The sequence below is a fragment of the Amyelois transitella genome, chromosome 2 (genome assembly GCF_032362555.1).
Source record: "Amyelois transitella isolate CPQ chromosome 2, ilAmyTran1.1, whole genome shotgun sequence".
NCBI lineage: Eukaryota > Metazoa > Arthropoda > Insecta > Lepidoptera > Pyralidae > Amyelois > Amyelois transitella.
In genome coordinates, this window is record NC_083505.1 from 5,461,923 (window position 1) to 5,484,530 (window position 22,608).

Consider the following 22,608-nt stretch of genomic DNA (forward strand, 5'->3'; position numbering starts at 1 on the left):
GAAAAGTATAAGTATGCTAATGCTAGCCGGTGAAACCGGTGAAAAGCTGGAGAGAAACATGGTAATGAAACCTGCATCATCGTGTCCACTGAATGTGTGACCATGATCCCTTGATGTCCCTGTACTACTAAATCATGGTCATATGTTAAGCCCGGCCTCTTCCCCAGGGAAGATGCAACCGGGACAATCGCTAGAAGCTGTGTACAAAGTGAGCTATTTATACCTTCACTTTCTTTATACTACTAAAAGGAAAGGGCTGTTAAGAAAACTATATGTAATGAAAATAAAATATTTTTGTCTCGTCTCGATCTCTTGCCGTGTAAATAACCCTTATCATATGAACACTTAAATTTCAAATCATATTGCACCTTAAACAAAGGCTGAAGATTACGATAAGCGATTGATTACTGCGTATGAACTTCTAGCTGACAATAAATTTATCGGGGGCCTTGAGCTAATTCATGTAACAAAAGATTTTTTACCGATGGATGTGTTTCAATGGAAACATTTCTGTCCTCACTTTTGAGAGCTTTATCAAAACCGGCTAGGGCTTGTAAAAACCCTTTATATACACTTGAGATTCATGAGTCTTCGAGATCTCTGAATATCAACACTACATATCTTTAACCCATCTAGTTGAGGATAAGATTTTTATCCGAATTTTATCAGATCCTTAGTTTCAATATTTAGTTAATATATTTATCGTCGTTTAAGTGTCTAATTTAGCTATTACTATATTATTAGTTCTACACCAAGTGTAGGATGAAAACTGGTCAAGGCGGGGATTAAAAAATGCTAGTACCATCATAAATACAGCCTAGGCCGACAATTTGATTCTATTTTTAATCGTCTTAAATTATCAATGTACTCTGTAATTATTTTATGCATTATGCATATCCACTTCATACTCATCACAATAATCTTAGCTTGTGTTACGCGTACTTCCCATCACTCTATATGTTCAGTATTGTACTGAACTTACAGTCAGTCACCTGCAAAGTGCAGATATTTGAACCTCTATGAAGTAAAACAATAAAACAATATTATTACATTTATATAACAGCATTATATTCTTTACAAATACACAGAATTACAAACACAACATTGATATTGAACTAATGGAGCTCAGTCGACTTCAAGTTTCCTGAAGGAGCCTTCTACGCCAAACAACTCGGACGATGTTTTAGGTTTTCCAGGCCTTTTAGACTCGTCTGTGATTGCTTTTTCCTCTTTGATGAACCAGTCTCGATAATTCTCCACTTTAACTTTCCAATAATCTGAAAAACAAAATGATAACCGATTTCATTGTAAGGTATATAAGGAAAAAAGTTATATTGTTTAAAAAATGGTTTCAACTGCTTATTGAAAGATCCGTTCGGCAAAACTGTACTTCGAATTATCTGAATCCTACAACAGGAATGTTCACTGACTTAACTTCCATCGTACTACTCTTAGAACTAATCTGAAGCTAATCTCATCAAGCCAAACGCCATAAACTTTTTATACTCAGCAGTGATTACAAAATAATATTTCTGGAATTATTATTTATTTATTTATGTACACAGAAAACATCGAAATTGATAAACACAAGAAAAAAAATTACATAGATTTGATTATGAGTCTTCCGAGTTTCTCTCTATGAATGGTGAGAATGTTAACGGAATTAACGCCAGGAGAAAGAAGGAGAATAATTGTGTCCCTTGAAATTTAATTCTGGAATAACTTTACCTATTAATTCTTGCAAAGAACCATCTTCCCCTCCATATTCGACAGGAAGCACAGATTTCGGTATGATTTTGTGCATAGCCTCAAAATCTTGATTGTGGACATAAATCTGGGGAAAAAGGTTTTGTTTAACAACTTTTTTAATGTTTTAGTTCTAAGTATATCGGTGGCAAAATATGGATTTACTGTTGCAATAGCTCATCCCTATAATAAAACATGATGATTAAAATAAAAAAATATTCAAAACAAAAAATATATTTAAGAAAATTCATGTTCAAGTTGCCGTGTGGTTCCCGGCATTGCCGTGTGGTTCCCGGCACCAATAGAAAAAAGAATAGGACCACTCCATCTCTTTCCCATAGATGTCGTAAAAGGCGACTAAGGGGTAGGCTTAGGTATAAACTTGGGATTCTTCTTTTAGGCGATGGGCTAGCAACCTGTCACTATTGAATCTCAATTCCATCTTAAAGCCAAACAGCTGAACGTGGCCTATTAGTCTTTACAAGACTGTTGGCTCTGTCTACCCCGCAAGGGATATAGACGTGATTATATGTATGTATGTATGAAAATTCATGTTATGCCCGGTAGGTCCAATTATTTATTCTCAGTGCACCAAAACTGCTTTAATGTTTTTATTCTTCCCGTTTTCCTTCCGCTTCGCAGCCTTTGCAAGGGAACTTAACTCGTATTAGATCATAGTTACACATCCAGTTGCCTGAATATGCTGATTTTCACTTATCATTAAATCATCAGTTCGCTTAACTTGTCTATTTTATTATCAGTGCTATAAGTTTACTCACCCTTTTCTTTAATTTTTCTCCTAAGAATGCTTTAAAAATTGTGTATGCCGCTTCAAATCCCGTAGGCGTATTCAAAATGTGGTTGCTTCTCATGCGCACGGGCAGCGCTTTCTCGAAGCATGAGATTACTTTCTTTGCCAACGCTGGAGTCCACTGGCTCAGGGTCCCCACACCCACGTGCTTCATATCAACGATCACTTGCTGAAAAACAAAAATTAAAACAATTACTGAACGAAGTTTAGCAAACAACAGTTTCTAAATCACCACGAGGTTATATTGCATAGCGCCTTTATAACAAAATAAAACAACTTTTTCGTTAAACCTTTGATCTTTTATTGCACTTGTTGTTTGCTTATACCATATATAATTATAACAAAATATATGTATTAGCCTGAAAACAATGAGTATACGACATTTTCATAATATAATTATTAGTCATAGTCATCATATAACATCTTGACAATAAAACTGATCAGCATTTTGTGATCCAGGAGTAGGAAATAATTACACGGAGAAACTGACATGTGACGTCTTATATAAGGTTAACACTAATCATAAAATTTCCTGCAGGAAACTATTTCCTCACGATGTTGTCCATCAATCCTTTTAAAATATAGGCATTCAAAGTAATGTTTCTACTTAAAACAATGACTTATTATTTTTGCCATTGACAACATAACTCCAAAATGAAATTGAGGTCCATAGATAGTAATAGCAACAGGTTGATGGCCCATCGTGACCCTTGGTTGACCTCTACAATCCCAAAAACCAAACAAACTACTTTGTATTTTCGTTGCTACCAAACCATTCAAGCTATTATTAAAACTTAACATTAATAAATGTTTGTAAATATTTACCTCACCAGACACAGTGAAGTTGTCATCTTCTAGCATCAATATCTCCGTAATCATGAAAGCTACCTTCAGCATATCGGCCAGGTGGTACTGAGAGGGGTTCAAGATTCCGACCCGGACGATACAGGTTCGACACGAATCCTCTCCTTCGCAGTGCTTTAGCGGCAAAAACACCCTAGAAATATTAAAATTTCTCAGTTTATAAAAATGTTGAATGTTGTGTTGTCAAAGATGAGAAAGAAGTACCTATGCAGAGATCGTGGTAAGTGGGAAGATTATTGTCTGCCTATCCCTTCGAGAAAACGTCGATATTTATATATGTTTGTTAATAAAATTGGTAAAATGGTTTTGTTAACAGTTGACATACATTAGTATGGCCAGTGTACTTCGACCAGGTGGTATTGGAGGATTTAATATCTGAGAAAGGACTAAAATTGAGAAAATTCGTGTCGTTTCTGCATTGTCAGGGTCGGCCCTGTAGTGTGTACTTGTTATGTTATAGACTATCTATCATATAAATGATACTTTTAAATGCTGCCCGTCACCAACCGATATCGTAATTTTGAAGCACAAGTTGTGAGCAGGATTTTATCCTTCAGCCTCTACTTAATATACATGTGAATTTCACTCTGCATACTTATTTTACAGTTTTATTATTAAATATTTTATACAAGGTGATGAAAGCAGTGACGTTTTAGTTAAAAGGAAATAACAACAGTCGTGAAGGCGGAAACAGTCTCTGGTTGAAAAAAAATGTAGCTCCTGTACTCATACACTTAGGTTTTTGTCCATTATTAAATAGCTCACAATTTACCAAACTGTCCTGGTCCCTTTAGGATTTCAGACAGGATGTTAGAATTGACCTTTAAAAATCCCAAGCGGATAAAACTGAATTAACAATTAAAACCTGGAAATTTCTGACAATATTAATAACTTTTTAATTTCGTGCATGACTATGATCAACTTTTCAACTTAGCTAATAATTATATATTTTGGGCCTATTTAAAAGTCGAAATTTGGACTTTTACAGTACTACTTACTTCTTTAAGTTATTGACAAAAGATTCATCCATGCATACCTATAAAAAATCGCAATATATATTATTACTATTTTCTAGGTTTCATGTAGGTAAGAACTAAAGTAAAAGTTACTACAAAAATTGGCTGATTTTTAAAACTTCACCGTGTTTACTCAGTTATGAAATATGAGTTATGCATAAGTAATAATTTTTTACCCCAATCTGAGCATATTCTGTATCCTGTCTTCTAGCGGGTCACGATTTCCGAAAAACTCTGGAACGAGTCCTTTTAAGGTGAAGTACATATCTAATTTCTCTTTACTTCTCTCAAGGCTAAATTTACTACCACGGAGAAATGCAAGGAGCCATTGGTCAGCTGTAAAGAAAATATCTCATGTTTATGTATTTAGATTAAATAGGTACTTAGGTATGTGACGAAATTAGGTAATTGTTATGTACCTACCTACCTTGTGTGTAGCTATCGTGTTTAATGTGCTTGTGCCATGCTTGGAACAAATAAAGATTATGTCCGAAAATAATAAGCTGAATGTACTATTTTCTTAATTGAATTTTAAAACTATGAAAATATTCAGATAAAGTATTTTACTCATTCATGAGATCCTGCGTACTATGAGCTGGAAAACATTTAAAGCGCCATCTAATGAAATATTATGGGACTACGCACACATCCATAGTGCCGCTATAGGTACAAGAAAATGCTATAACGGAAAGCATTCCTACTAAACAACAATACCTTTAATGGTTCCGAAAAATTCCGCTAGATACTGTTTTGAATGAACACATATTGTGATTTTGAAATGGCCTGAGGAAACCTGCAAATCCAGGCAACTGGAAAACCACCCATGAAACAATATGGGTTAGGTTCCCTTTCAAACGTTAAAGAGGTCAGGCGCGCTTATAAAATGTGCGTTTAAAGTCCTTACTCACCAAACCAATACAATGATCACACACTCAACTCACTCTGGGCTTCTCTTCAGAGAGGTGAGGACGCAACCGGGACTAGCGCCAGAGTGTTTTTGATGATAATGACTTTGGTATACTCTTATGCAACCAAATTATTATAGGTTAGTTAATTAATAGACGTCCAGGACTTTGTATAAATAGTTAACCTTGGTACTTACTCGGTTGAACTAGATGCAGATGAGGTTGCTTCGATAACCACTCTTTCAGAGCCGCTATGTCTGATTCCACGCGTTTCGGGTTTTCATTGATCTCCTTCTGCGCCTTCTTCAAGAGAGCCGGAGACAGTGGTCTGACTGTCATCTTGTATAATAATCCTGAAATATTGTGAATTAAAATAATAAGTATTTGCTTCAAATAATGAGTTACTAAGTTATTTATGATAACACCGCGATAACATGATCAATCGATAATAATATCGATTGATCATGTTATCTCTCAGCTTTAAGTTATTGTATATTTGATACTGACTGTATTAGTCACTATCGGGCAGCGCAATGATAAAAAATGTTAGATTTAGAGTTCTGTGTATTCTTTAAAAGTATGACTCATGCTTAGTTACGCGTCCATTACAACCAATTACTGTTCTAAGTAAATTAAGTTTTCGCTAATGAAAATTTACGAAACATTAAAAAGATACAAAATTAACAATCACTTTATTACGAGTTCTCAATTCTAAAAGGAAGGAGGGTCAAGACTATATTTTTTAATTTAAAACTTGATCTAATCAAAATATTCCAAAAAAATTAACCAGATACAAACTTACAGATCAATTTCATAACTTAATAGAGATATCAAAGTTTAAGTTAAAATAATTTGTGATTTCTAAACAAAGGCACGTGTTACAATAGCATAGGTTTATTCTTACTGTTAAAAATACAATACGGTAACTGCAATACCCCAGGTTAAGTGCCCGTATCTACAGGTTGATTGCGATTAGATACCACCGTATGTACCAACTAGATAAAAATATAAAAGGGTTCAACTGAAAAAAAACGAACAAACTTCGATCGTGGAAAAGTCCTAATACTAATAAATTTGTATAAATATCAACTTATAAACTAGCCCAAAGTACATACGTTTTTAATTAATATATCAATTCAATTGGAAACCTAAACGCGTTCCACAAAAACATTTCGCCGTAAAACGAAGCTAGAAAATGTAAGATAAAGCAATAAATAATATTTTGAGATATGTAAGCGAAAACAATTTTATTTATCTCTTTAATTACAATTTTTAACCATAATTTCAAAGTTATCATTATTTCCGAGCGGAGACCAATTTATCATTATGATAAATAATGGAAAATCCCTTAATTATCCTTGTACAAAATGATAATGAAAATTTAATTGAATTCCCATGCCTATTTATTCATATTTAAAACTAGTTGTTGCCCGCGAATTCGTCCGCGTAAATTTCGAGTAGAATCTTGATCATACAGACAGACAGACAAAAAAAATCTATCCGTTTCAATTAAAATATTAAATGTACAGACAAAATATTTTTACCGTTTTATTATATGTAGTATTTTGATTTTCAGTTTTTTTAAATAAAATACTCAAACAACACAAAAAAAAAATATTTTTAATAAAATATCTTGTTTTGTTGGGGTACGAACTTGGACCGCCAACTTCACAGTCTCACGCGCCAACCACTGGACCATCAAAGCCGTAGCGGCAGTGTCGAAATTAAAGTAAACTACATACATACCTACATATGGTCACATCTATATCCCTTGCGGGGTAGACAGAGCCAACAGGCTTGAAAAGACTGAATGGCTACGTTCAGCTGTTTGGTTTAATGTGAATTGAGATTCAAATAGTGACAGGTAGCCTGTTGCCTAAAAGAAGAATCCCAAGTTTATAAGCCTATCCCTTAGTCACCTTTTACGACATCCATGGGAAAGACATTGAGTGGTCCTATTCTTTTTTCTTATGGTGCTGGTGTAACTTCATAAGACATTCATTATTTTGTAATATAAGACCAGGGTCGACTGCCAGTCGTATAGTACCCTGCCACCAAAAAAAAAGAATAGAACCACTCCATCTCTTTCCCATGGATGTCGTAAAATGTGACTAAAAGATAGGCTTATAAACTAACGATTCTTTTTTTCGGCGATGGGCTAACAACCTGTCACAATTTGAATTTCAATTCTATCATTGAAGTAAGCAGCTGAACGTGGGCTATCAGTCTTTTCAAGGCTTTTGGCTCAGTCTACCCTGCAAGGGATATAAACGTGTCCATATGTGTATAGACTGCTTATAAGTATGATAAGATAGAAGCAATAAAACAATTATGTATTTTATTTACGCCATTAATTTGGTGCAATTGAGCTAAAATATAAGCGAAGATTATTTACTCGATAAAAAAAAACATGATAACAATAACAAAGAAAGTTCAGAACACTTAAAAGAAAAGCCTTATTCAATTTTAACCAACTTCAAAATAAGAGATAATTAGGCACTGCAGTCGCGTATGTATGCCCATAGATTGCAAAGATATATAAAACAAATGCGGTTATTTATTTTAAGAATCATTAAATCTTACCTAACTCCTTTCGTTGATTCCGCTCATCCACAACCACATACACCGACTAATACCTTAGTTTCAATGTCATGTAAATTTTAGCCTTTCGAACGATTGAAGCCTTGAAACAATCAAGAATCGTACTCAATGACATTGAAAAACGCAATCCTGTAAATGACGTTTGCCTTCTATTAACAACGGCTAATAAACTACACCTCCGGAGACGATAAAACACGTAATGATGTAGGAAAACATGTGCTCTAATTTGCCAGGCAATGCACGTTATCAGTTATCTCTTCGAATTTGAATAACAGGCAAAGATTAGACCGGGAGAGTCGAGCTAGAAATTGTCTTAAAATCCGAAACCTCAAAAGAGACATTTTTTTAGATGACAAAATGTGATTATAACATTTTCTAAATTAACTAATAATTTAACTACCTGCATTAAAATCACAGTAAAATTTAGGTAATCGTTTACATTATTTAATTGAATTTTGCTACATTGCCACATTGATTTATTATAAAGGCATCGTTTTTAAGTTTAATAATTTTAAATGCCTTTCAAACATGACTATATTCCTTATATAAAACTGATGTAATTGTGCAACCTTAAACATTAATAAACTGTTACTTCTTAATTGCCTTAAAATAGAAAATAAATTAATACTTTTCATTCACGTGAATAAGAATAATAAGATACGATATACCATATAATAATCACCTTCATTTAGTTATTAGATCGTAGCTCCGTGACTATGTGAAACGAGATAGATGGATATTATGTATTCTTCACACCTTATTGGCGTGAAATTAGCATTGTTTAGTTACAGTTTGGTTATAAATAGAATAGTGATACCAGTTGACCTGTCTGGTCGAAGTTTTGTAATATTATCATACCTACTCTTACTTATTTTAGAGCTTTCTTTAAGGACAGAGAGAGAAAAACAAAAAAGTAGTAAAAGAAGCTGTATTTCTAAAAAAATTTATCACTTTGTACAAGAGAAAGCATTAGCTACTCAGGTGAATCCAAAAGTTATATTTATAAAATATCATTTTTAATCAGCAGTTAAATTTCTCGCGGCTGTGTGTCTCGTGACAACAGTGTGTTACTACCTCAACCGGAGCAGTATCAATAGTAGATGCATTCTACTATTGATATAAAAATAAAACCAGTATTCATTTTTGCAAAAATAAAATTAAAGGTTTATTAAAAAAAAAAGATACTACAAAATGAAACATTTTTACTGGTTACTTGCACTTAATCACATATTAATCTATATCTAATTTTCTGAAAGACCCTTCGGTGCTGAAATTGTCTTTTGTCAATGATTGTCCAAGCCTTTTGCTCTCATCTGTTCCCAGTTGCTCTTCTTTCTGCATCCAATTCTTGTATTCTTTCATTTTCGACACCCAATATTCTAAAAGAAGAAGTATTATTTTATTTACATATACATATACATAATACTATCACGCCCCTACGTAGGCAGAGACTCATATTTAATGCAGGTTTGTTGATTGAGAGTACTTTTGATTTGATCCTTCATCAGAACATCCAGAATTTGATAAAATTTCCCATTTACACTGGTGTTGTGTATCGGTTTATTCTTCCTTTATTTGAATGTGCTTAATCAGTTGAATGTTATGATTATACCTGTTATTGTATGCTTAAGCAATAATTCTGTGAACCAAAAGCAAATATGATGGACCCATATTCCTTTAATTTACCTGTAATCTCTGAGATAGTACCACCGTCTCCACCATATTCTGAAGGAATTATTTCTTTAGGAACAAAATCAAACAGATCCTCGTGCGTTTTGTGGATTTTTAACTGCAAATTAATAACAAATGGTTACATTTACATCTAACTTTTATTTATTTGCCATAAAGTTGGCATCACATCTCATAAAGTTTTATTATGTTTCAATGTCAAACATACATATATAGTTGGCAATAAAAAAATATCTTACATATTAAAAAGGAAATGTTGGAAGCATGGTGATAAAATGAATGATTTACTGTGTAAGATTGCTATTAGCAAATAATTATTACATCTAATATAAAAATACGATATTATAGTGTAACATTTACCCTTTCTTTGGCTTTTTCATTTAAAAAGTTGGATATAAGAGTGAAAATCATCTCAATACCGGACGGCATATTCATATGATGGCTGCCTTTGAGACGTAAAGGCATTGAATCCTGAAAAAAAATACATAAAATGTTAAACTATTTCTTTAAAAAAATCGTTAATAGAGAAATAAATAATTTTATAAGATGAATGGTTTTTATACGTACTTGACTTACAGCCACCAATTTTTTAAGGACCGTCGGTGTACCCTGTGAAAAGTGGCTCATGGTGACTCCTTGATAATCTACCAAGATCCTTGTACCAATGACAGTGGCAACATCATCTTCCAAGACAACGATCTGAAAGCGAAATATTTATTATACTCATATTCATAAAAATATTTTATTACCTTTTTGTGTCTAGTTTCGCAGTACATTTTCATAAAAATAATGTACGTTTATATTAGTTAGGTACTTAAATAGCTTACTTGAACTAAATAGTATAAAATGCACATTATATCAGCCACATGATTTTTCTCAGGATCATATGCCCCCGGTCTGATGAGGAGCACTCGAGGATATAACTGATTTTTAGGTTTTGGTAAAAAAACGCAAGTCCTGAAAAATAGAAAAAGAAAATAAAGTTCTTGCTAAAGTTAGAGAGCATACTGGAATTAAATATATCTCCTATTCAATTATAAATTAAAATCTAGTTTGATTACTTAAAAAAATTGAGAACCTCCTCCCTTTTCAAAACGGTTAAAAACTTACCCTAATCGGAGAAAATCCAAAAATTTCGGATCAGTTGGTTTGATTCGCAAAGTGATATCGGGGGCAGTGGTTTTCAGAGTATAATACAAGTCCAACTTCTTTTTCACTTTTTCTAAGCTGAACTTACAGCCCCTCAACAAACCAACTAACCATTGGTCGTCTGCAAATAAAAACATATTCAGTTTTTAATATTTTATGAAAATACAAATCCCAATTTCTAATGATTAAACACGTAGTTGCATAGAAGATACAGTACTTTTTTTTGTAAAAATTGTTACTTTAATCTGAGACTTTTCAAACGACACGGATTACTGATTAATTACGAGTAACATGAAGTGAATATTAATTTAAATTAAAGAGTCATTGAACTGTTACTTTACTATTAAATACATGCTATTTATATCACAGGAACATCGCCAAAGTAAGTATAATACATCTACTATATAAACAAAATATGACTTGCCTGTCCTTGCGATCAAGTGCGGCTGCTTAGCGATCCATTCTTTCAAGTAACGCAAGTCATCCGCTATCTGCGTTGGTTTTTCATTTAACTCCTCTTCAGCTATCTTAGCTAACTCCGGCGTTAGTTCTCGTATCATTATTTGATACTGTAAAATTTCAACACATTTTGCAAATACCATACTTAGATACCTATTGTTTGTTTGTGAAGCCTTTGTTGCAAATAGAAAGTAGATATATAAAAATTACAAAATAAGTAGTAATTGGATTTTAATGATATGTACAATTGGATTTCTTCCTACTGGGATTTTTTACAGTCAACCATAATTAAAATGAAAAGAATCTTAATTCAATTCAATTAAAACAATAAAATTGTTTAAAGTCATGTCATCCAGTTATCGCCCCCCACAGCAACAGGCTTAACAGATAGTACATCCACGTTGCAGGGTAATGCTTGCCTATAATTATAATACATAATTTTAATAATCATTAATAAATTATAATAAAAAGCATATACATATACTTACTGTGGCATAAATGCCACATCTTCACAACTGTACTTTATAAGTGTGAAGTACATAAAAAGGACTTAGGTAGATTGAAAATATGTTAGGTATTAACGAATATGAACACAACGAACAATAAATCCAAATTAATATTAAATTAATATTATTAATTAAGATTTAGAATTACATGAAGAATATTTGTTTATAGGGTTATAAACAAATATTCTTCATGTAATTCTAAATCTTAATTAATAATATTAATTTAATATTAATTTGGATTTATTGTTCGTTGTGTTCATATTCGTTAATAAGCAACATTTACTTGTAACAGTAGATTCTTTAAATTTTGCAATTTTTATCTAAAATACAAAAATCCTCTCTGGCACTAGAATGGCTTTTTAAAATTTTGTTAAAGATATAATAAGCTTTAATTGAAATAAATAAATATACGAGTATTATCATACCTGAACACATTCACAGCTGACAAGAATTATTTACACTTAATAACACTGAACAATGAAACGTCTACTATTTTCAAAATTTTACATGAATGTAATAAACCCATTGTTTTGCAATTATTTTTATAGCATTGAGGATATTTTCTGAATATTAATTAGATAATGACTTTACTTCAGAGTCAGAATTGGCAATATTTATGTTGTATTAACCTTTTGAAAGTGACATTATTGAACTTTATGAGTATATCATGTAAAATATTATTAATGAAATTTCAGATCCAGAAGAAACATATAGCTTCACTTTTGTATTTTCGATAGATACGTTGGACGGCTCTGGTACACACGTGATTTTACTTTACAAAATATGTAATAAAATACTATTTGTTCTTAACTTTCGTGTGCACGCATAAAATATTTATAAAAACATGCAAAAGGAACTATTGTTCCTTACATACATTTTTATTATCTTTACATTTTATACTTAAAAATCATATTTTCATAAGTGACCCACTGCTTATAATAAATCCTTAAAACAAATAACAACTGTTATGCAATTATTAGTACTAATGGTCAAATTTTGTATTTGAATTAAACACTACTGGTTTCTCCTTCCGATCACTTTTTGTTTTATATCAAATATTTAATTCATAATATACCTTTTAACCGATGTAGTTATTTGCAAGTATGCTTCAGTCCAATAAAAAGTCCAGTTCTATAGTCACAAACAAACTGTGCCTGATACACATACAAATACTATCGGCCGTGTCGAACCGAGCACTGATAATACACGCTGTTATCAGTACCTAGATGTACTCGCGTCACCTGCTACATATCCATAGTTACCTACCTTAATTCTGCAACTGATAGTGTCCAAGCAATTTCATATAAATTGGCTTTGACATGAATTAAGCCATTTTTCCCTTGGATCAAATACTCATCTCAGATAAGAGAAGTCATTTTATGCCTAAGTGGATAGAAAAGATACGGAAAATAAATTCATAACTAGATGTAATTTAATACGTGTCTAATTATATAAAATATCAAAAATGTAATATTTTTAGCATCTATATTTTATAAAGTTTCACCATCTCCATCTGGCAGATAATGCCTACTGTACAAATCTATATGGTGTATTATTGACAGCGGAGTCGCGTAATTGACGATGGACTCCTGAGGGCGTTATAAAAATTTGAAACATCAAGGCCATCAAATTGGACCCTGGAGGCGGTAGAGAGGACACTACATCTGTGATATAAAAATCATAGTGTAAAATAAAATGTAATCAGCAAAATGACACAATTAAACCATTGTGTAACTTTTAATCAGTTTGAACATTGTACGCGTCCGCTTTAACACAATATCGTGCCCACAGAAAATTAATTATAAAGATTTCCGTGATCATAGTTCAACACTGAAACCTATCAAATGATACAAAGACACCGAATATAATATCTCTATAAGTACATATAGGTATAACTGAAAATAGAATTGATAAAAATAATTACAAAAAATTTTTTTATTTTTATTGCGACGAATTAGCATAATTAAAATCTTGTTTTTGATAATTAATCTAAAAATGAATAGTTACGAAACTTGTTGTTGTTGTGTAATAATATTCATTTCATAAATTATCTTAATACTACAATTCAGTCAAATATATATTCGTCCTACAATTCACACACGACTTCGGCCGCATGCATTTGAAGTCATTAACTTTAGCGAGATCGTTGGGTCTGTCTGCCCAGTTAAGGATGAAGGCGTATATGTGATTTACACTTTAGGAGGCAGTCGCATAAGCGGAAAAATCTGTTTACCACTTATGGGGTCTTCAAATACTTGTCAATCTTAACTAGCGATTTTTTATAATGAAAAGCACATTTTATTTCTTGGGAATTTATTTTTATCATATATTTTTTTCACAAACACAAAATATATACCCAGTTTTACAACGTGGTAACTAATGTCACAACATAAGATTAAAAAGCAAACATATTATCATGTATATATCATGGATAAAAATAAACAAGTTGGTATAAAAGCAACAAGAGCATTTGTTGTTAACGTGTTCACTTATTTATTTATTGTTAATTTTAAACAATGAAATCGAAAAATATCCGAAGCTTTTAGACTTTTTTGCACATATGTAAAAGGAAAAGGTGACATATCAGTTGGGACAAAAGTTATGAGGACGCGTGGCTGACGATACGGGAACGAAGCCCCGGGCAAAAATTATTAAGAATGTGTTATATCTTTGTTGACCTTTTTTAGTGCTAAGACATGAACGTTGATAAGAGAACACAAATAAATAAATATGTCTTTCAAATCTCGTCTTTCAAATTAATCAAAGTCCAATTGTCTGAAGGAGCCATCTAATCCAAACATGCTTTCCGGAGTTTTGGGACTGCCAGCTCGCATATTTTCATCAGTTCCATACATTTGATCATCATTAAACCATTCATCATATTCTTTTATCTTTTTCACCCAATAATCTGGAAACAAAGATCAATTTTAATTGACGAAATTATTGCATATGTTTAATAAGTATATTGACAATTGGATAATTTGGATAATTATAAAGAAAATAAAATGACAAACTTATACACACGTTACTTATACAAAAGTTATTAATAATAGGTCCCTGTGCTGCGAAAGTGTAAGAACTCATTTGAGATTTCGTTTGTGTTAAATATGATTTTCATAATAATCAACCTATACAGAAAGTAGAACCTTTTGTTTTTGTAACGGAGGGGAAATCTTATTACGGACGACGATATATGGGCCTTCTGCCGGGAGAGTGTGGGACTCCTGTCACCGAGTGTGCCAGACTACGGCACAAAACCCCTCCTATACTGCCTTCCTGCCATTTCGAAGGCATCATGGGATGGACTATGCATTCTACCATGACAGTAATTAGAACCTACCTATAATGTCCCTGATTGTGCCGCCGCTTCCACCGTACTCTGCCGGTAATATTTCTTTAGGAACGAATTTGTACAAATCATCCAAACCTTTATTATGCACGTACAACTGAAAAAAAAATATAGTTTTAAAAGTATTATTATTTATCTATTTCAAACTACGCATGAAGAAAACAGTCCAGCTCACTTTATATTAGTAAATTGCAATCGTAACCTAATTTTATGAACATGTATCTATATATATTAAAAATTATATTGTAAATTAATTAAATTGGACACTAACAAACATCATTTATCCCTTACAGATTAGACATAGGAAAAGAATTGAATGCCAGATTCAGCTGACAAGGAATTTAAATAAATGAGTAAATCCATCATAAAGCCATACAGCTTAACGTGGCCAAGTCTTTTCCAGATTACACTGTTTACCCCGCAAGAGATATAGACGTGATTATATATGTGTATATGTGGGTAAAAAGGATTATTTTGATATAAGCTTATTGAAAACCCCGACTTGAAACTTATAATATGAGTTTGGAAATATTATTTACTTACTCTACTCTTAAATTTCTCACTCATAATTCGTTTTCCAATACACAACACTGATTCAAAGCCAGGGGGCGTGCTCAAGTAATGTGCACTTTTTAGTCGAGCTGGTGATGCATCCTGTAAATAAATACCTAATTTAGCTTTTCTTACATTTGGCTTCATCTTTTAATGGTACCCTGATTGAAGAGAAAGAGACGCACAATGACTCATAAAATTGATTGAAAAATATAATTTGTTACAGAGTTTTAGTTCTTAGTTAATTCCCTCTTATGTGTATGTTAATAATAATCGCAATTTTGACGTTGCTATAAACATTTAGTATTTATTCATTTTATTTAGAATAGAATAGATTTATTTTCAAAATTGCATACTAGTTATCACTTGTTGACGTCACATCACTTAAATCTAACTACATTTACTACCGCATCCAAAGCGCATGTGTAGAAGATGCGACGGAACAAACTACACTGCAGCATTTTCACCGGACGTCAATCTACAAATATAATATTCTTAAAACTAAATCATGGACGTATGCATATTGTCTACATTGGTATTTTTAACTACACTACAGCAGTTACAGTTGGCCCTTTAAATTTGTAGGATTTCTCAATACGTACCTGGCCAGTGACCAGCATTTTCTTCATCATGGTAGGTGTCATTTGTAGGAAGTGAGCCACTGTCGCTCCCTGCATATCCACTATGTTTATAACACCGGAAACCAAAAATGAATCGTCTTCTAAATACAAAATCTGAAAGGCAAATATTTAAACATTTTAGGGTTGGTTTTAAAAGAGGCAGATAAAAGATGTTTGGTTTACTAATAAACTGTAAAAGTACTGAAAACAAAAGTTATCACTACTTTTTGATCTTGCTGTATTGTAATTTATTGCCTATTTTTGGATTTATAACTCTAAGGCAAACCGATGTGTCAGCCCTGTTTTTGGATTTATTGTCGGAATCGTTTATATGAAAATGGAATTTGATTTAATTTTCCATGCAACAATCAAAGTAGCTAGTATCTATTACACAAACGAGCTGTGCGTCCTTGCAAATAACTAAAATTTTCCTACCAATATGATGCGTTCATTGAACTGTAGTATGAATTTTCGATGTGTTTGGTAAATACTATTTAACATCTATTAAATGCTTCCTTCTAGATTTATTAGTACCAAATTTACGCCGTAACAATTGAAATACAATGTTCAAAAGATTGATAAAGGTCTGCCTCTCCTACCTGAACGTTACATAAGGTGCATGGCCATATATTAATTTTGTTTCTCCTCGCGCTTTATTTGATGGTATTATTTCGCTGAAATTTGTTGCACGCATAGAAAACAAATCGGTAACAGATAGTTTTTTTTTATCTTGAAATTTACTTGGGGATCAAAATATCTACATATTTTTCAGAAATCACCTGTTGCATCACAAGGGTCAGTGCCAGTAGCTCTGAAACCACGAATTTGTTGGGGTCGTACTCGCTCGCCCTGATGAGAATCACTCTCGGGTCCGTGGGTTTCAGCACTTTGGGGAGGACTAGCGCTACGCTGAAGTCAGAAAAAAACATTAATATTTAATTCAGATGTCTGACCTCTTTAAAAAGTAAGTAGATATGCGTTCCTCAAAATCCAAATTTTTTATAGGAATGAAAACAAAAGTATCTTAGTATATTAAAATTAAGGATTGAGATTTTTTCTTTAAAATAAATTCTAAAGTAAATACGTTAAGTTACCCAGATTGAAGTAGCTCCATAAATTTTGAATCGTTTGGTTTCAAGCTGAACAAATCTGGTGCAGTGCTTCGCAAAGAATAGTAAAGGTCTATTTTTTCCTTCGCCAGCTCCAAGCTATGTTTGCATCCTCTTAGAAATGCCGCTAACCATTGATCATCTATAATACAGAAATAAGAGAGTTTTTTGTCTCTGTGAGACGAGGGCCACGTTCAGCTGTTTGGCTGAAGCATAGAATTGAGATTCAAATAGTGTCAGGTTGCTAGAACATCGCCTAAATGAAGAATCCCAAATTTATAAGCCTATCCCTTAATCGCTTTTTACGACGGTGGAGTGGTCCTATTATTTTTTTATTTGTGCCGGGAACCACACGCCACACATTCAAAACGTATCGGCAGAAAAGTCTATTCAGAGGTATTTTTTTTTATTGTCTCCCAGACATGACTATTATCGGGGGCAACAACCTCCCAAGTTTAAACTACAATGTCAAGATTCAGTGGCAAGTAATTAATCATGCATTTGTTAAGAACATCATAGTCGCAGTGACAGACACATTACATGACTTTATCGTACAAAGACCTTACAAATTATATTTTCCGATCGTGATCTTGCCATGTATTATTTCGGTAACATTGAAGAATTGTTGAGCATCATTTTATACAGTTTATAACATTTTATACAAAACAAATCAAAAAGAAGCACAGAAGAGAATATTACACTTTTCATTGACTAAGTTAGTTTTATTTAACTTCAGTACCTGTTCTGGCTCTCAAATGTGGCTGCTTCGATATCCATTCCTTCAAATGTTGAATACCAGCCTCCAGTCTCTTTGGATCCTCGTTCAGCTCCTCGCGAGCCTTCTCCTCTAATTCAGGGGGCAGGGGACGAACTGACATCGTCTTAAATATGATTTTTTAACATAGACACGACAATGCTGAGTCGGCCTCTGTGGTAGTAAGCCTTATCTCGGATTCAATCCCTGATCAGATGGTTTTTACGATTGAGCTGATCTTCAAATTTTATCTTTATATTACTATTCCATAAAATGTAATATAGTTCAGTATCCCGCTACGCAAATCTCCAACTTTGAAGCTAAGTTAAGTCTCTAGGATTTGACCGTTTAATTTTATTTATCACTGTTGGTACTCAAAACATTAACAACAATGTATTTCGCCTAACGTTTTCAACAACACTGTTAAACTGTTCACTAATTGGGATTGGATAGTAATTGTTGGACGAAGGAAAATGTACGCAACATCCCGCGAATTAATTACAAAATCCTCGCATAATCATTGCCCAGCCAGCGGTCAGTGGCCATAATATTGCGTTATTACAATGCAACCTTTCACGCATTATGAATCACTTTGGTGAATTACCTCCTTTTTATTATTTTTTATTAAAATATCAGTATATGCGTTGTCATCTCAAAACCTATATTTACATTGAATCGTCTCAATATGTAAAGCTTAAACGAATGTTCGAAATGTTCAATTTCGTGACTCAAATAAAAGCAAATGAGGTTATTGTTCCATATAAATTTATTACAAACAAATACCCAAACCAAATCAATTTAGTCGAATTCTAGTTGTTTAAAAGAACCTTCTACACCAAACAATTCCTCAGCGGTCTTGGGTTTGCCCGGTCGTTTGGACTCGTCCACGCCGAAATATTCTTCCTCATCTAACCAAGCACTATACTCTTTCACTTTATTTTTCCAATATTCTGAAACATTAAATAAACTTATTAGCTGTTTAGATTACAGCTCAAGAAAATTTGTAAATGCATAGGTACAAAATAAATAATTACTTATTATAAAACTGTTTCTACGATAAACTTTGAGAAATTAAAATACTGTGAAAATACCTGTGATCTCCGCCATAGTTCCGCTATTTCCGCCATATTCCGCTGGCAATATCTCTTTGGGGATTTCTTTGTACATTTCATCGTAATTCTTGTTATGTACAAACAACTGAAATTGCAAAATATTTGTCATATTTGTAAGTAATTCTGTCAGATACTTTAAAGAAACTACAACATGACATCTATCGATTTTAGCAGCAAAAATGATTTTCACCATGATATTTTAGGGGCCTAAATATTCAGAAGACGCGGTGGCACATACATAGTTTGTTCATCCTGTTTGGGTCCGCTGTTGTTCCCTATACTCGACTTTCGCGATTTGAAAGTTGAAACCTCCGATTGAGAAACGAACCTACTTTTAACTTACCCTGCTTTTATTTTTCTCGTTCAAAAATCCTTTCATGAGATTAAAAATAGTTTCAAACCCAGGTGGTGTATTTATGTAATGGAACCCTTTCATACGAAGCGGAGCTGCATCCTGAAATCATTATTTTATTAATAAAGAAGTTGTTAATGCCGAATAGAGGAAATTCGGAAACATACGCCGTTTGATCAAACACGACTTGCTTGAAAACTTTTCATCCATTGTCGTTGAGCAAGCTTCAAAACAATGCCAAACACGGTGTAACAAAAACAGTTGGGAATTCAGGCAATATATAAACAAAAACAGAATATATGCACAACTTGCTTTCGGTTGTGTGTGTGTTACCTGTGAGAAAACCGCCATTTTCTTCATCATCGTTGGGGTCATCTGCATGAAATGTGCCATGGTTGTACCTTCCATGTCCATGATGCCTCGGACACCGGCGACAGATGCGTTGTCATTCTCGTAAAAAAGGATCTGCAAGCAGCACACATATCATTCTTCCTATAAAATGTTTCTAAGTGCATCGTCCTTGAAATAGAACTCTGTCATTATTATTTCATTTGAACAACAGGGACGAAAGATTTTCAATCGGTAAAATCATACTAAAATTACATAGTGATATGATTTATTTCATTGTTTTCTTATATGTAACTATATAACTCAAAAGCTCTTGGAGCGTTTATATTTGATATAGAGACAAATAGTTCATTCGACAGACGTTTTTCTGGAAATTTCCACGTGATTGAAACCCCGCGTATGCTTAGTTAATTATTTAATGTGAAATTAATATAATTCTACTTCAGATGTACCTCATAATAACATTACGGAAGTCAGACCGAAGCTAAAATAGCTAACTTACCCAATCCAGGATAATGGCGCACCCCGGACTCCTATCCAGAGAAGTGAAGATATAACCGAAACTACGCAAGCAGGAAGAGAAATAAATTTCCTGTCAAAACATACCTTTTGTATGGCTGTCGATATGGCCATCATGTCCAACATATTATATTTATTTGGGTCGAACCTTCCAGGCCTGACGATAGAGATGACTGGAGTAGCGGGGCCCCACGTCTTAGGTATCAATACCATGGCCCTGGAAATAAAAAGGATGAAGTTACAAATAAAAATATACTTGGTTAAAGTTGTTTCTATCGCAAGATTATGTTTTTGTCAATTGCCGTGCCAGTGGTAGTTATGAAAATTTTTTGTCATATTTACCTGACCAATGTATTCGAAATCTTTTAAATAAAAAATTGACTTGAAATTAATTTCAATCAAAAATGTTTATCTGAGATTGTAAATATTAAATTTGCAAGAAATTATATTATTATTAATAGTATTAATAAGAATTATAAATACCAAATCACAAAAAAAGAAAAGAAATTATGTAGTTATTGTTTGCCGGTTGACAGGAAGAAATCCCTTCATGGGACAAGTCCACCATTGCAACTGATTTACTCCCTATAATTATGTACTATTTCTTGTGACTGTGTAAATTTCTGTGCAATAAAGATATTACAAAAACAGTAACCTAAGACATACCCTATGTTTAAAATCTCATGAAATTTCGGATTTGTATGTTTGATGGCAAAAAACTCGGGCGCTGCTGTTCGGAAGGTATAGTAGAGGTCTATCTTTTGTTTCGCACGCTCCAAACTAAACTTACTTCCTCGAAGAAATACCAGCAGCCATTGGTCATCTGAAAAATCAGTCACAGTAAATGATTCCATTGTATAAAATAAGACACACCTAGTTTTGTTTTTTAAGATTTATCTGTATTTTATATATATATCGATGTTTTAGAGAGAGATGTGATATATGTCTAAACCCTAATGTAAGTAACATTAGTTAAACTTGAACAAAAATCTACAAAGAAATATGTAATTGATTAATATTTAATTTTGTTTTCGTCTGGAATAACAGACGGCAAAGAAAAAAAAACACAATTATATTTTATGAATAATCTAATAGGTAAAGCAAAAGCTTTTTTTGTAACATCATCCAAATATCAGTAAATTTTTATCACGTTCCTATTTATAGTTAAATTATTGAAGTATATGATAAAAGATTTGAATAAACAAAATAGAAATACTACGGAAATAAGATATGAATCAAAGAAATAAAACTAAAACAACTCGTGCACAAATGTTTTACCTTTGGTATCTTGTATAATAGTATTTAACTATACTTGTTTGATATAGATATACAAATATTGCTCATATTTGTATATCTATATCAAACAAGTACTATAATAGATTATATTTATTTATTCATTAACGGTATACTCCTTTAAATTGTCGGATATAAAGCGTCGGCTAGGGTTATTGGTTGAAAGTAAAATTATGATGAACCATAAAAATTGGCTTGAACACAATTCAATGACACTATTGAAAACTAAGTCTCACGTCTTGTTTGGCGCAGTGTCCGGATTCTGAACAAAAAAACAAAAATTCAGCCATGATGCAATTTGTCTGGTCAGGCCATAATGGAAAATTAACTTTTTCTGATTGACCTATGTGTCTTGGATATTTATGTAAGTATTTGTTATAAGCTCAGTCTAGGTGAGTAAGTAGGTATCCTTTGAGGCACCCTCAATCTACGTGATTTGACTAATTAAACTTTAAAAAAAGGACTTTTTACATTTTAAAAAATTACCTGTTCTTGCCCTTAAGTGGGGTTGTTTCGCCAACCAGTCTTTAAGATGCTGTATATCGTCTTTTACTTTCTTTGGGTCTTCATTTAACTCAACTCGCGCCTTCTCAGCTAACTCAGGACTTAGAGCTCGTATAGACATTTTCAAATAATTTATTCCACGTAGGCACTAACACGTACGTCCACTATCTTACTATTGCCCAGGGTTATTATTGTACAAATAATAATATACACATCTTTGTATTTGTTATCGGCTATCGATTAGCTATCTACCTACTAATCCAGTCTAGCTTGTAAAAATGGCGTGGAACTCGGTAATTGATAAGTGATTAAATCCTACTAATATTATAAATGCGAAAGTTTGTGAGTAT

The 22,608-nt window shown here is 32.9% G+C and overlaps 3 protein-coding genes across 5 annotated transcripts; all 3 read right to left on the reverse strand.

The window, feature by feature from the left end:
- Positions 1-1,038: 1,038 nt before the first annotated feature.
- LOC106143091 (alpha-tocopherol transfer protein-like) lies at positions 1,039-8,183 on the reverse strand. 2 transcript variants are annotated; one of them, XM_013345068.2, is made up of 7 exons: positions 7,926-8,183; positions 5,540-5,695; positions 4,614-4,773; positions 3,383-3,554; positions 2,526-2,726; positions 1,729-1,834; positions 1,039-1,277 (listed from the first exon to the last, which is right to left on the reverse strand). In XM_013345068.2, the coding sequence occupies exons 2-7, from the start codon at positions 5,679-5,681 to the stop codon at positions 1,126-1,128; spliced, it is 933 nt and encodes a 310-aa protein (XP_013200522.1). In that variant the 5' UTR covers positions 5,682-5,695; positions 7,926-8,183; the 3' UTR covers positions 1,039-1,125. The 2 variants fall into 2 exon arrangements, with proteins under 2 accessions (XP_013200522.1, XP_013200523.1); XM_013345069.2 differs by lacking the exon at positions 7,926-8,183 and adding an exon at positions 6,145-6,294.
- An 896-nt stretch (positions 8,184-9,079) lies between these two features.
- On the reverse strand, positions 9,080-12,979 carry LOC106143094 (alpha-tocopherol transfer protein-like). 2 transcript variants are annotated; one of them, XM_013345071.2, is made up of 8 exons: positions 12,822-12,979; positions 11,206-11,350; positions 10,743-10,902; positions 10,460-10,589; positions 10,200-10,331; positions 9,993-10,103; positions 9,630-9,732; positions 9,080-9,322 (listed from the first exon to the last, which is right to left on the reverse strand). In XM_013345071.2, the coding sequence occupies exons 2-8, from the start codon at positions 11,339-11,341 to the stop codon at positions 9,174-9,176; spliced, it is 921 nt and encodes a 306-aa protein (XP_013200525.1). In that variant the 5' UTR covers positions 11,342-11,350; positions 12,822-12,979; the 3' UTR covers positions 9,080-9,173. The 2 variants fall into 2 exon arrangements, with proteins under 2 accessions (XP_013200525.1, XP_013200526.1); XM_013345072.2 differs by lacking the exon at positions 12,822-12,979 and adding an exon at positions 12,172-12,759.
- Positions 12,980-14,267: 1,288 nt separating this feature from the next.
- Positions 14,268-22,596, reverse strand: LOC106142999 (uncharacterized). The gene is made up of 14 exons (XM_060951683.1): positions 22,241-22,596; positions 21,128-21,284; positions 20,549-20,678; positions 19,928-20,059; positions 19,586-19,696; positions 19,222-19,327; positions 18,935-19,080; positions 18,116-18,269; positions 17,362-17,518; positions 17,047-17,176; positions 16,250-16,381; positions 15,639-15,749; positions 15,087-15,192; positions 14,268-14,654 (listed from the first exon to the last, which is right to left on the reverse strand). Exons 1-14 carry the CDS (start codon positions 22,377-22,379, stop codon positions 14,503-14,505), a joined length of 1,863 nt encoding a protein of 620 aa, XP_060807666.1. The 5' UTR covers positions 22,380-22,596; the 3' UTR covers positions 14,268-14,502.
- Between the last annotated feature and the right edge of the window lie 12 nt (positions 22,597-22,608).

Excerpts from the sequence above, each read along its gene's own strand:
- LOC106143094 (XM_013345071.2), bottom strand. The coding sequence starts at position 11,341 with ATGATACGAGAACTAACGCCGGAGTTAGCTAAGATAGCTGAAGAGGAG. Across the intron at positions 10,903-11,205 it reads GCACTTGATCGCAAGGACAG|ACGACCAATGGTTAGTTGGT; the intron begins GCAAGTCATATT and ends TTTTATTTGCAG. Across the intron at positions 10,590-10,742 it reads TTGGATTTTCTCCGATTAGG|GACTTGCGTTTTTTTACCAA; the intron begins GTAAGTTTTTAA and ends TCTATTTTTCAG.
- LOC106143091 (XM_013345068.2), bottom strand. The coding sequence starts at position 5,681 with ATGACAGTCAGACCACTGTCTCCGGCTCTCTTGAAGAAGGCGCAGAAG. Across the intron at positions 3,555-4,613 it reads CAGAATATGCTCAGATTGGG|GGTGTTTTTGCCGCTAAAGC; the intron begins GTAAAAAATTAT and ends TAATATTTCTAG. Across the intron at positions 1,835-2,525 it reads GAGAAAAATTAAAGAAAAGG|ATTTATGTCCACAATCAAGA; the intron begins GTGAGTAAACTT and ends CTTTTTCCCCAG.
- LOC106142999 (XM_060951683.1), bottom strand. The coding sequence starts at position 22,379 with ATGTCTATACGAGCTCTAAGTCCTGAGTTAGCTGAGAAGGCGCGAGTT. Across the intron at positions 17,177-17,361 it reads ATGGAGCTACTTCAATCTGG|CGTAGCGCTAGTCCTCCCCA; the intron begins GTAACTTAACGT and ends TTCTGACTTCAG. Across the intron at positions 15,750-16,249 it reads AAATGCTGGTCACTGGCCAG|GATGCATCACCAGCTCGACT; the intron begins GTACGTATTGAG and ends ATTTATTTACAG.